The sequence below is a fragment of the Salvelinus fontinalis genome, unplaced genomic scaffold (assembly GCF_029448725.1).
Source record: "Salvelinus fontinalis isolate EN_2023a unplaced genomic scaffold, ASM2944872v1 scaffold_0061, whole genome shotgun sequence".
Classification (NCBI taxonomy): Eukaryota; Metazoa; Chordata; class Actinopteri; order Salmoniformes; family Salmonidae; genus Salvelinus; species Salvelinus fontinalis.
The window spans coordinates 511528-526315 of NW_026600270.1; the positions used below are offsets into that span (position 1 = coordinate 511528).

Consider the following 14788-nt stretch of genomic DNA (forward strand, 5'->3'; position numbering starts at 1 on the left):
TGCAGCGGTCTAAGGTACTAGATCACAGTGTTAGAGGTGTCACTATAGACCTGAGTGGTGCAGCGGTCTAAGGTACTAGATCACAGTGTTAGAGGTGTCACTATAGACCCGAGTGGTGCAGCGGTCTAAGGTACTGCATGGCAGTGCTAGAGGCGTCACTAGAGGCGTCACCCGGATTCGATCCCGGGCTTTACCACAACCTGCCGTGATCGGGAGTTCCATAGGGCGGCACACAATTGGCCAAGCGTCGCCCGGTGTTTCCAACTACACATTGGTGCTTCCGGGTTAAGCGGGCGGGTGTTAAGAAGCGCGGTTTGACGGGTCATGTTTCAGAGGACGCATGACTCGACCTTCGCCTCCTGAGCCCATTGGGGAGTTGCAGCGATGAGACAAGATCCACATTGGGGAGTTGCAGCGATGAGACAAGATCCACATTGGGGAGAAAAAACGGGGGTAAAATGATAAAAAATGTTTAAAAAATGACAACAAACAAAGGTTGCATTCCAACGTGGCAATAAACAGTAGGCAAAGTGACCAGGACAAAATGAACTCAAACGTTTTACCATTTTACCCATCATTTACAACAACGTCACTGAGCACCATCACTATCTTTCCTTCGTGGATCTCCTGCATGTTTACATATCTGGCATTACTCATCTCATATGTATATACTGTATTCTATCCTATTCTACTGTATCTTAGTCTATGCATTACTCATCTCATATGTATATACTGTATTCTATCCTATTCTACTGTATCTTAGTCTATGTATTACTCATCTCATATGTATATACTGTATTCTATCCTATTCTACTGTATCTTAGTCTATGCCCCTCTGACATCACTCGTCCATATTTTTATATATTCTTATTCCTTTACTTAGATTTGTGTGTATTAGGTATTTGTTGTGAGCTAGGAACACAAGCATTGAGTTAGATATTACTGCACTGTTGGAGCTAGAAACACAAGCATTAATTTAGATATTACTGCACTGTTGGAGCTAGGAACACAAGCATTAAGTTAGATACTACAGCACTGTTGGAGCTATGAACACAAGCATTTAGTTAGATATTACTGCACTGTCAGAACTAGAAACACAAGTATTTGGTTAGATATTACTGCACTGTTGGAGCTATGAACACAAACATTTAGTTAGATATAACTGTTGGAAACACCCCATCTCTTTACATTTACTCTCTCTACATTGCTTATTTATATTCAGTGGCCTGACTGCATCCAGACTATGTCAAAGGCCCATCCTGGTAGATCTGAACCTAATGCAGCTTGGAGTGATCAGATGACAGAAGTCACATTTAGGTGCCAGGTGTAACAGGCTGTAGATGCTCCATATCCATTGCTTTGAGTGTTTTATATAATATGACTAAATATGTTAATTTCTGTGTTGCAGGGGCAGTCAAGAAATGGAACAGCAAGGCCACAGAACATGACCACTCCACCATCAGAGCTGTGGGAGAACACCTCCAGCCCCTGGTAGAGCCGGGGGTGGTGTTTACCACTCTACCAGCAGAGCTGTGGGAGACTACCTCAAGCCCCTGGTAGAGCCGGGGGTGGTGTTTACCACTCTACCAGCAGAGCTGTGGGAGACCACCTCAAGCCCCTGGTAGAGCCGGGGGTAGTGTTTACCACTCCACCAGCAGAGCTGTGGGAGACCACCTCAAGCCCCTGGTAGAGCCGGGGGTGGTGTTTACCACTCTACCAGCAGAGCTGTGGGAGACCACCTCAAGCCCCTGGTAGAGCCGGGGGTAGTGTTTACCACTCCACCACGCCTTCAGCAGGCTGGAAAAGTGATACTGTTTTTCATACTAAGATGGACCATCAGTCTGTTGATTGGTCAGTCATTGGATTCATTTGTTGAAATCAAATCAAGCTTTATTTATACAGCACATTTCAGACATGCAACACAATGGCTTCTCAGGAGAAAACAATGAAAATAAACAGGAATATTTAGTACACAAACATAAGAGGATAAAAAACAATAATACCAACTTAAAGACTAATGAGCATCCTAAGGAAATGCCATTGATTAAAATATTAAAATTTCCAATCCAAAAATATAAGCTTGTTTTTTAGGATGGGCTCTGAAAGTTACTATGGGGTGTCCACTGAAAGTTGACTAGTAACAACAACTTGGACCTAAAAGACACCAACCATGAGACCCACTAAATCTGCCCAAGAAGAGGCAAACAAAAGAAAAACCCACACCAAACTTAAAGACGGGAAGCAAACCAAAAAGGTGGAGCAACTAATGGTGTTGACTCTCCACATCTATCAAGACAACTGGAGCACTGGGTCAGACACTCTTAAATAGAACCTGGACCAGCTCAGGTAAAACACCTTCCCACTAACGAGATGGACAAGCCAGCACAGGTGAAACACATACTGACTAACGAGGTGACACCAATCAGTGCGTCCTACGAGCTAATGAGCTATACATGTTAACGAGCTATACGTGCTAATTATGTCCAACCTCAAAACATAAATGGAAAGACCAAAGACTGTAACACCTTAAGAGAAAAAATATATCCTATATTTTTGTTGGACAACAGAAAACAATTTCCATTTCACATTATCAACTACAATGCTTCATGAGCCCAAACAAAACTCATCTCCAATACGGAAAAACGTGCAGTCAAAATAAATTGTGATCCATGGCAACGCACTGGCTAAACGCAAAACACAAATCGTTTTAACTCTTGAGACAATCAGCAACCAAGTCCTTACAACAGACATGTCTGATTTCAAGAGGAAACTCCTGAAATATCCGTAGTAACTTTCCACCTCACTGCGGAGCTTCTCTCTCTTTTCAGGGATCACTCGATAGGCATGTTGTTGGATCAGGGCACAGTCCCCAATGTCATGCTCTAGTACATTTGGGTTGGCACATCTGAGAATGAACCCTGCTATTCTAAAAGAAGGGCAACAATGTCAATATATTTATACCCGAAAATTGTCAGTTGATTGCATAAATAATTATGATTACTAAAAGTTACATGAATTGTAAACATGAATTACCAAAACCAAATGTACACCCCTTTGATAATATGTATTGTCAATAATTAACTTAATGGTAAGGCATGGTATAATAAAACATAAAATAAAAATGTGTTGTTGATTGCAGTCTTATTTTCAATGTCTTTTCAATTACATTTTGCTAGGTGGGATAGCCTCAATGTCAAAACACAGTTTTAACGTGTCCAAATCAATAACCAATATGCAGAAACAGTTTGGGATAAATTGAAAACCTAAACATAACATGTGCTATTTACACAAACATCTGCCACAATAATCATATTTCTTGTATTTTTTTAAACAAGCGCCTTATAAAAACTGCACAAGCACCAAAAACGCTGTTTTGACAAGTAGCAATAAATAACTGATATCGATTAGGGGGGAAATCAGGTTGTACGTGATGTTGGAATGCATTTAAATGTAGGGGTCGCTAAACAAAGGAACGCAACACTTATTTGTCATAACTCATCGATATCATGCTAAAATCATTTATGCGACAGGAGGGAGATGAGGTTGCACGTCCTGTTAAAACTAGCAGCTCAAACACCCACACGGAATCTGGGAATAATGTGTACTTACTAAATCACATAAATAGTACTCTTCCAATTCAGAGCCTGATTTTTCCCCCTGAGGCTAATATCCATATCATGTTGAAATCAATAGAACAGGGGACAAACATTTAGGGTTCTACATTGTGACATCATTAAAATACTCCTACTACAATGTTAAAACATTCTACATTGTGACATCATTAAAATAATCCTACTACAATTTGGGGCGGCAGCGTAGTTGTTCTTAACTGACTTGCCTAGTTAAATAAAGGTAAAAAAAAATGTTAAAACATTCTACATTGTGACATCATTAAAATACTCCTACTACAATGTTAAAACATTCTACATTGTGACAATATTAAAATACTCCTACTACAATGTTAAATTAATTGATATCATGAAACAACTGCTTCATGTATTTTCTGATGTTTAGTCAGAGATCTTTTATCAGCTTTTATCAGCATTCCTCTAAGTGGTTTCTCTCCTGTGTGTGTTCTCTGGTGTATAGTCAGATAGCTAGATGTAACAAAACTCTTCCCACATTGATTACAGCTATACGATTTCTCTCCTGTGTGTGTTCTCTGGTGCACTGTCAGTTCACTAGATTGACAAAAACTCTTCCTACATTGACCACAGCTATAAGGTTTCTCTCCTGTGTGTGTTCTCTGGTGTAAAGTCAGAGAGCCAGATGTAGTAAAACTCTTCCCACATTGATCACAGATATACGATTTCTCTCCTGTGTGTGTTCTCTGGTGCACTGTCAGATCACTAGATTGACAAAAACTCTTCCCACATTGACCACAGCTATAAGGTTTATCTCCTGTGTGTCTTCTCTGGTGCACTGTCAGATAGCCAGAAGTAGTAAAACTCTTCCCACATTCATCACAGCTATACAATTTCTCTCCTGTGTGTGTTCTGTGGTGTGTAGTCAGATTGCTAGATGCAGTAAAACTCTTCCCACATTGAACACAGCAATAAGGTTTATCTCCTGTGTGTAGTCTCTGATGTACTGTCAGATAGCTGGATGTGGTAAAACTCTTCCCACATTGATCACAGCTATAAGATTTCTCTCCTGTGTGTGTTCTCTGGTGTGTAGTCAGATTGCTGGATGCACTAAAACTCTTCCCACATTGAACACAGCTATAAGGTTTCTCTCCTGTGTGTATTTTCTGGTGTACTGTCAGAGAGTCAAATGTAGTAAAACTCTTCCCACATTGATCACAGCTATAAGGTTTCTCTCCTGTGTGTGTTCTCTGGTGTGTAGTCAGATTGCTAGATGCAGTAAAACTCATCCCACATTGAACACAGCTATAAGATTTCTCTCCTGTGTGTATTTTCTGGTGTACTGTCAGAGAGTCAAATGTAGTAAAACTCTTCCCACATTGATCACAGCTATAAGGTTTCTCTCCTGTGTGGGTCCTTTGATGAATTTTAATGCCTGATGAGGTGAATCTCTTCCCACAGTCAGAGCAGCAGTGAGTTCTCTTCCCTGTGGATCTCTGCAGGTGTTTATTGAGGTGTTCTGATCTGGAGAGACTCTTCTCTGCCTCGTCAGCATCATGAGGTTGTTGAGGCTCCCCAAAGGATCCACGATAGTCCCGTATCTCTCCTGTGTGAACAACAAAGTCAGATGATTAAAGGCCCACAACAGTGGAAATCCACTGTAAAAGGTGATGCCAACAGTGTAGCCATGATGTTGTACAACAATTGATGTCTGTAATGAATGTTAAAATTATTTGACAATTGTCTTAAAATGAGCAAGAATAGTCATATTTTAGTAGTAAGATCGATGATTGTAGACTTGAAATAAGTTATTGATGTTGTTGAAACTCTAAGCAGTGTGTCAGACGACTTTTGGTCTCCAATATAGGCCCCTTTCTGTGTTTCATAAAATTCCGGAACAAGGGCGAGGTCGATGCGCACACAATTTGATTGCAGAAACACCTCCCTGCTAATGAGGAAACCGATAGTAATGGATGTAGTATATCTGCTAATGAGGAAACCACAAGTTATGGATGTAGTATATCTGGTAATGAGGAAACCGATAGTAATGGATGTAGTATATCTGCTAATGAGGAAACCACAAGTTATGGATGTAGTATATCTGCTAATGAGGAAACCACAAGTTATGGATGTAGTATATCTGCCTGGAGCAAAAATGGTGAGCAAAGCTTTTAGTTTTTCACAATGTATTCTGAATGTGAATGGGGGAAAACTCAGGGGAGTAACCTCTATTTCCAGGTTGATTATGAGTACATTTCACACTACTTTGGATTATAATTGTAAGGCTTGTTTGAATGTCCTGTTTAATATGTTTGAAGAATTATAAGTAATTATTGAAGAACCACATTAATGACAGTATCCATTTGGGTGTTGTCAATAAAGTAAAGATTTTATTTGTATATTTCTCATATATACAAGTTCTCATTTACAACTGCGACCTGCCAAGATAAAGCAAACAGTGCGACAAAAACAACAGAGTTACACGTGGGATAAACAAACGTACAGTCAATAACACAATAGAAACATCTATATACAGTGTGCGCAAATGGAGTAAGGAGGTAAGGCAATAAATAGGCCTTAGTAGCGAAGTAATTACAAATTAACACTGGAGTGATAGATGTGCAGATGATGTTGTGCAAGTAGAAATACTGGTGTGCAAAAGCAAAAAAAGTAAATAAAAACATGGGGATGAGGTAGGCAGTTGGATGGGCTATTTACAGATGGGCTGTGTACAGCTGCAGCGATTGGTAAGCTGATCAGATAGCTGATGCTTAAAGTTAGTGAGAGAGATATGCCTCCTACTTCAGCGACTTTTGCATTTCGTTCCAGTTATTGGCAGCAGAGAACTGGAAGGAAAGGCGGCCAAAGTAGATGTTGGCTTTGGGGATGACCAGTGAGATATACCTCCTGGAGCGCGTGCTATGGGTGGGTGTTGCTATGGTGACCAGTGTGCTGAGTGAAGGCGGCCTAGCAAAGACTTATAGATGACCTGGAGCCAGTGGGTTTGGCGACGAATATGTAGTGAGGGCCAGCCGACGAGAGCATACAGTTCGCAGTGGTGGGTGGTATATGGGGTTTGGTGACAAAACGGGTGGCACTGTGATAGACTGTATCCAGTTTGCTGTGTAGAGTGTTGGAGGCTATTTTGAAAATGAAATCGCCGAAGTCAAGGATCGGTAGGATAGTCAGTTTTACGAGGGTATGTTTGGCAGTGTGAGTGAAGGAGGCTTTGTTGTGAAATAGGAAGCCAATTCTAGATTTTATTTTGGATTGGAAATGCTTATTATTAGTCTGGAAGGAGAGTTTACAGTCTAGCCAGACACCTAGATATTTATAGTTGTCCACATATTCTAAGAAAGAACCGTGCAGAGTAGTGATGCTAGTCGGGCGGGTGTGGGCAGCGATCGGTTGTTGATTGATAGGTTGTTCTTATCGGCTGTTGAGTCTGCTGATAAGAATATGGTGATTGACAGAGTCAAAAGCATTGGCCAGGTCGATGAAGACGGCTGCACAGTACTGTCTTTTATCGATGGCGGTTCTGATATCGTTTATTACCTTGAGCGTGGCTGACGTGCACCCATGACCAGCTCTGAAACCAGATTGCATAGCGGAGAAGGTACGGTGGGATTCGAAATGGTCGGTAATCTGTTTGTTAACTTGGCTTTCGAAGACCTTAGAAAGGCAGGGTAGGCTAGATATAGGTCTGTAACAGTTTGGGTCTAGAGTGTCACACCCTTTGGAGAGGGGGATGACCACGGCAGCTTTACAATCTTTAGGAATCTCGGACGACACGAAAGAGAGGTTGAACAGACTATATATATGTATATACACTGCTCAAAAAAATAAAGGGAACACTAAAATAACAAATCCTAGATCTGAATGAAATATTCTTATTAAATACTTTTTTCTTTACATAGTTGAATGTGCTGACAACAAAATCACACAAAAATAATCAGACTGTAATGGGTTAAAACTATCTGAGACTTACAATACTCTGAGACTAGTTATCCTGGGATCTAACATTACTCTGAGACTAGTTATCCTGGGATCTAACATTACTCTGAGACTAGTTATCCTGGGATCTTACATCTTACATTACTCTGAGACTAGTTATCCTGGGATCTTACATTACTCTGAGACTAGTTATCCTGGGATCTTACATTACTCTGAGACTAGTTATCCTGGGATCTTACATAACTCTGAGACTAGTTATCCTGGGGAATCGTTTTAATACATTTGCAAAAAATCTAAACCTGTTTTTGATTTGGCATTAAGGGGTATTGTGATGGCATTATGGGGTATTGTGATGGCATTATGGGGTATTGTGTGTAGATTGATGAGGGTAAAAAAAAAAAAAAAAAACATTTTTAGAATGGGATGCACCGATATCACATTTTTTTGCCAATATTTTCCTTGCCCCAAAAAACGATACCGATAACCGAAATTTAAAATTTTAGCGGCCTTTTAAGCATTCTAGTACAGCATTCTAATAGTTAACACACACACGGATGCAGCGGTCTAAGCCACTGCATCTCAGTGCAAGAGGTGTCACTACAGTCCCTGGTTCCAATCCAGGCTGTATCACATCCGGCCGTGATTGGGAGACTCATAGTAGTTGTCTATTATTGGTGTAGAGAGGACGACAAAGGAGAGGGATTCCACATGTGGATAGGAAGATACAAATTATCATTATTACTGGAAAAAATTCATTTAAAATCCAGGAATTTTACAACTTTAGCTCTCTAGGTCAAGCCAGTAGGTTACAGTAGGTTATATCTCTATAGGTCATGCCAGTAGGCTACAGTAGGTTGTATCTCTCTAGGTCAGGCCAGTAGGTTACAGTAGGTTGTATCTCTCTAGGTCATGACAGTAGGCTACAGTAGGTTGTAACTCTCTAGGTCAAGCCAGTAGGTTACAGTAGGTTGTAACTCTCTGGGTCATGCCAGTGGGCTACAGTAGGTTGTATCTCTCTAGGTCAAGCCAGTAGGTTACAGTAGGTTGTATCTCTCTAGGTCATGACAGTAGGCTACAGTAGGTTGTAACTCTCTAGGCCAAGCCAGTAGGTTACAGTAGGTTGTAACTCTAGGTCATGCCAGTAGGTTACAGTAGGTTGTATCTCTCTAGGTCAAGCCAGTAGGTTACAGTAGATTGTATCTCTCTAGGTCATGCCAGTAGGTTACAGTAGGCTACAGTAGGTTGTATCCAAGTGGAATTATCAACCCAATGTGGAAAGTGTCGAATTTGGTCAACAACAAAATGAATGGCTTATTTACTACGTGAGGTTTACTTGATCTAACAGAAGTTTTGTAATGATTAAGTTGTTATTTGGACAAGTGACATACCGACAACTTTGATAAAAAACACTATAGGAGTTGTCTCCAGATCGCTATGCATATTCATGCTAATAGCTTAGCATCTCTCTCCATTGAATACAGGCGGTGCATATTCATGCTAGTAGCTTAGCATCTCTCTCCATTGAATACAGGCGGTGCATATTCATGCTAATAGCTTAGCATCTCTCTCCATTGAGTACAGGCGGTTGACGTCAACCACCCTCATAGAATATAAACAATATATTACAATAATAAGATGAATCCACCAATCCAAAGACAGGATAGGCGGGAGCTAGACAACCCACAGTGAAGCTTTGTGGACAACAACTCCCCTTTTTTGGGCGGAGAGACATCTTGTCAGGACATCCATAATCTTTGGTGAAGCCAACCCAACTCTCACATGGCACTATTGGGGGGCACGGTGTGTAGTAAAACATCACTACATTAAAATCGCTACATGCAGTGCCCCCCAGTCTGCGGTCAGCAGATAGTCCCTTCTCAAATATATAGACATATATAGACATATCAGTCATCATCCTGGGCCCTCCGTTGAAGAGGTATTGAGGAGCCAACTCTGAATATCCAAAGTTAAAAACAAAATTCAAGGCGGTACTTACTGGTGTTACTCAGATCTCCTATCTCCACCTCTTCATCTTTCAATGTGACAGTAATCTCCCCTTCCTTCTTCACTCCATAAACTACATCCTCCTCTTTCTCTTCCTCCTCTTCTTTTACTGTAACATCCTCCTCTTTCACTCTGAACGCGTCTTCCTCTTCTTTCACTGTAACGTCTTTCTCTTCTTCTTTCACTGTAACAGCCTCAACCTCTACTTCTTGTTTTACTGTCACATCCCCTTCTTCCTTCTCCTCTTTCACGACAATGTTCTGCCCCAGAGATTCTTTCTCCGTCCAGCAGACCGCCTCTTCTTGAACAAGAGGGGGGTAGTTTAGGGAGCTCATGTTCGGGGATGTTAGCTAGCTAGCTATCATTAGCGACTATGCTAGTGCTAACTAAACCAGCCAGCTACTATAGCTGACTAATAGAAAATAACGTAATATTAAATAGGTTAACAACTAGATACGACATAAGTGTGTCGAAAACACAGTAGCTAATATACACCGAAAGCGTATAAATAGCTTGAATCTTTCGGCTATGTTGGCTAGCAAGCTACCGAGGTGGTTGACGCGCTGTTTATGAAGAACCGTCCACTAGATTATACGTCACGCTGGCAGCGTCGCCTGAAAGACGCACATCGCCGTCTGCTGACTGGAGGGGAAACGCAGTTGAGGATCATATTTTATTCTTAGACAAAGATTATTGTAAATGGATTTAATTAAATAATACTATGATATTGAGACATACAAAAGACAAGAAAGTGTTGATTGATTAATGTGAATAAAAAATGTTTACTACAGCACATTTAAGGCAGTTTCATTGAGTCAAACTAAATCTAAATAAGTAGCTAGCTACTGTAGGTCTATACTGCTCCTACACGGTGTAACAACACATCATGTAGATGTATATAATGAACAGACTAGGTCCATACTGCTCCTACATGGTGTAACAATACATCATGTAGATGTATATAATGAACAGACTAGGTCTATACTGCTCCTACATGGTGTAACAATACACCATGTAGATGTATATAATGAACAGACTAGGTCCATACTGCTCCTACATGATGTAACAATATATCATGTAGATGTATATAATGAACAGACTAGGTCTATACTGCTCCTACATGGTGTAAAAATACATCATGTAGATGTATATAATGAACAGACTAGATTAGTAATCTCCCCTTCCTCCTTCACTCCATAAACTGCATCTTCCTCTTTCTCCTCTTCTTTTACTGTAACATCCTCCTCCTCTTCCACTCTTGAACAAGAGGGGGGTAGTTTAGGGAGCTCATGTTCGGGGATGTTAGCTAGCTAGCTATCATTAGCGACTATGCTAGTGCTAACTAAACCAGCCAGCTACTATAGCTGACTAATAGAAAATAACGTAATATTAAATAGGTTAACAACTAGATACGACATAAGTGTGTCGAAAACACAGTAGCTAATATACACCGAAAGCGTATAAATAGCTTGAATCTTTCGGCTATGTTGGCTAGCAAGCTACCGAGGTGGTTGACGCGCTGTTTATGAAGAACCGTCCACTAGAATATCCGTCACGCTGGCAGCGTCGCCTGAATGACGCACATCGCCGTCTGCTGACTGGAGGGGAAACTCAGTTGAGGATCATATTTTATTTTCAGACAAAGATTATTGTAAATGGATTTAATTAAATAATACCATTATATTGAGACATACAAAGACAGGAATGTGTTGATTGATTAGGGCAAATAAAACATGTTTACTACAGCATATTTAAGGCAGTTTCATTAAGTTATACTACATCTAAATTAGCAGCTAGCTACTGTAGGTCTATACTGCTCCTACATGGTGTAACAATACATTATATAGATGTATATAATGAACAGACTAGGTCTATACTGCTCCTACATGGTGTAACAATACATCATATAGATGTATATAATGAACAGACTAAGTCTATACTGCACCTACATGGTGTAACAATACATCATGTAGATGTATATAATGAACAGACTAAGTCTATACTGCTCCTACATGGTGTAACAATACATCATGTAGATGTATATAATGAACAGACTAGGTCTATACTGTTCCTACATGGTGTAACAATACATCATGTAGATGAATATAATGAACAGACTAGGTCTATCTGCTCCTACATGGTTTAACAATACATCATGTAGATTTACAATACCATTCAAAAGTTTGGGGTCACTTAGAAATGTCCTTGTTTTTTAAAGAAAATCAAATAATTTCATTTATTTACCTGTTTTTGCTTTGTCATTATGGGGTATTGTGATGTCTTATAGGGTATTGTGATGTCATTATTGGGTATTGTGTAGATTGATGAGGGAAAAAATTATTGAATCAATTTTAGAATAAGGCTGTAAAGTAACAAAATGTGGAAAAAAGTGAAAGGGTCTGAATGCTTTCCGAATGCACTGTATATATAGGGGCAGTACTTAGTGACATCACTTCATGAAACAGGAGGTACAAATATATAACATAGATTCACAGTATCAACATTCAATGTATCAAAATATATGACAAAGCTGGAAGTGGAAACGCCAGCCCAGCCACAATCCTAGAGGTTCACTGATGGTAAACCTCCTCCTTCACATCTGACTCCTGATGATCAACCTCCTCCATCACATCTGACTCCTGATGATCAACCTCCTCCTTCACATCTGACTCCTGATGATCAACCTCCTCTTTCACATCTGACTCCTGATGATCAACCTCCTCCTTCACATCTGACTCCTGATGATCAACCTCCTCCTTCACATCTGACTCCTGATGATCAACCTCCTCCTTCACATCTGACTCCTGATGATCAACCTCCTCCTTCACATCTGACTCCTGATGATCAACCTTCTCCTTCACATCTGACTCCTGATGATCAACCTCCTCCTTCACATCTGACTCCTGATGATCAACCTCCTCCTTCACATCTGACTCCTGATGATCAACCTCCCCCTTCACATCTGACTCCTGATGGTCAACCTTCTCCTTCACATCTGACTCCAGTGATCAATCCAGAGCGTCTTCTTTTTTGGGGGAATCGCGATGGACGACGCCATCGAATAGGACGTCATCACCACAACCGCCCACAAGCTAATTGTCATTAAGGTTATTAATGGGAAGAATATTAGCAATATGTCCTGTCTGGTAACTTGTCTCGTTCAAAGGATTTACATTGGCAGGTGCACAGGGAGACCCCATTTAAAAAACTCAGTTGATCTTAAACTGCGGAAACACTTTTGGAAGTCTTTAACTCCATCAAAGTCTGTGGCCTGTGATGTTGGGACAAATGATAGTCCCTTATTATACAAGAGACAAAATCCACAAATTCTACAGCACAACGGCAGAGTCATGTCTTCAGTGTAAAACTAACAATGACTCAACAATCCTTCTGGGAATGTTATGATGTCATAAAGTTATGGGCGGAGTTAGAACGTTGGCTGTCAGAAGTACAGTTATACAATGTAAAATTACTTTTAACCTGTCTAGCCCCGGGGTGCCGCTAGCGGCACCCCCCCCCCCCCACCCCCACTGAAAAGGCAGAGCCGCGAAATTCAAAAAAAAATATTTTTTAAAAATATTTAACTTTCACACATTAAAGTCCAATACAGCTAATGAAAGACACAGATCTTGTGAATCCAGCCAACATGTCCGATTTTTAAAATGTTTTACCGGGAAGACACAATATGTAAAGATGTAAATCTATTAGCTAAACACATTAGCATAATCCACCATCTTTTCTTTGTCCACCAACACCAGTAGCTATCACCAATTCGGCTAAACTAAGATATTGATAGCCACTAACCAAGAAAAAACCTCCTCAGATGACAGTCTGATAACATATTTATGGTATAGGATAGGTTTTGTTAGAAAAATGTGCATATTTCAGGTAGATGTCATAGTTTACAATTGCACCCACCGTCACAAATGGACTAGAATAATTACAATGAGCAACGTGTTTACCTAACTACTAATCATCAAACATTTCGTAAAAATACACAGCATACACTAATCGAAAGACACAGATCCTGTGAATACAGACAATATTTCAGATTTTCTAAGTGTCTTACAGCGAAAACACAATAAATCGTTATATTAGCATAGCACATGTGCAAACATTACCCCAGCATTGATTCTAGCCAAAGAGAGCGATAACGTAAACATCGCCAAAATATATTAATTTTTTCACTAACCTTCTCAGAATTCTTCAGATGACACTCCTGTAACATCACATTACAACATACATATACAGTTTGTTCGAAAATGTGCATATTTAGCCACCAAAATCATGGTTAGACAATGAGAAAAGTAGCCCAGCTGGTCAGAAAATGTCGTGCGCCATATTAGACAGTGATCTAGTCGTATACATAAATACTCATAAACGTGACTAAAAAATATAGGGTGGACAGCGATTGATAGACAATTTAATTCTTAATACAATCGCGGAATTACATTTTTTAAATTATCCTTACTTTTCAATACAGTTTGCTCCAAGCGAAGCTACGTCAAAAAAGATGGCGTCCTAAGCCATTAACATTTTTCGACAGAAACACGATTTATCATAATAAATTGTTCCTACTTTGAGCTGTTCTTCCATCAGAATCTTGGTCAAAGAATCCTTTCTTGGGTCTAATCGTCTTTTGGTCGAAAGCTGTCCTCTTGCCATGTAGAAATGCACATTGCGTTCGGCATGAACTGGAACGGTGCCCAGAGATTCACAGTGTCTCAGAAATAAATGTCCCAAAATTGCACTAAACGGATATAAATTGCTATAAAACGCTTTAAATTAACTACCTTATGATGTTTTTAACTCCTATAACGAGTTGAAACATGACAGGAGAAATATAACTGGCTACACTAATGCTTGGAAAAACAGTAGGTCGGTGTTCTCCGCGCGCCTGACGCACCTAGAAAAGAGTTCCTACCTACACGTGTTTTTGTTTTATAGGGGCTGTGATTGGGCAATCGATACAATTCAAAGCGTCATCACGTAAAGGCATCCAGGGAAGACGTAAGCAGTGTCCGTATCCTCATAGCGTTCACAGTGGCCTTTAAACTGACTCCAGATCAGGGGCCAAAATGTGTGAAATCTGACTCCATGTCAGGGAAATTGCTGTAGAATGAGTTCTGTTCCACTCAGAGACAAAATTTCAACGGCTATAGAAACTATAGACTGTTTTCTATCCAATAATAGTAATAATATACATATTGTCCGTTCAAGAATTTTGTAGGAAGCCGTTTCAAAAA

General features: G+C 40.1%; 2 protein-coding genes across 2 annotated transcripts in view; both read right to left on the minus strand.

Annotated features, from left to right (window-relative positions):
- LOC129842682 (zinc finger protein OZF-like) overlaps positions 1–14788 on the minus strand; it is a 187224-nt gene that overhangs the window by 85047 nt on the left and 87389 nt on the right. The window lies entirely within an intron of this gene.
- On the minus strand, positions 1875–10556 carry LOC129842685 (zinc finger protein 501-like). The gene is made up of 2 exons (XM_055911311.1): positions 9535–10556; positions 1875–5190 (listed from the first exon to the last, which is right to left on the minus strand). Exons 1-2 carry the CDS (start codon positions 9875–9877, stop codon positions 3977–3979), a joined length of 1557 nt encoding a protein of 518 aa, XP_055767286.1. The 5' UTR covers positions 9878–10556; the 3' UTR covers positions 1875–3976.

Bases quoted from the DNA above. Each gene is read 5' to 3' on its own strand.
- LOC129842685 (XM_055911311.1), bottom strand. From the start codon at position 9,877: ATGAGCTCCCTAAACTACCCCCCTCTTGTTCAAGAAGAGGCGGTCTGC. The intron at 5,191-9,534 runs GTAAGTACCGCC...TTGTTCACACAG, and splicing joins AGGAGATCTGAGTAACACCA to GAGAGATACGGGACTATCGT.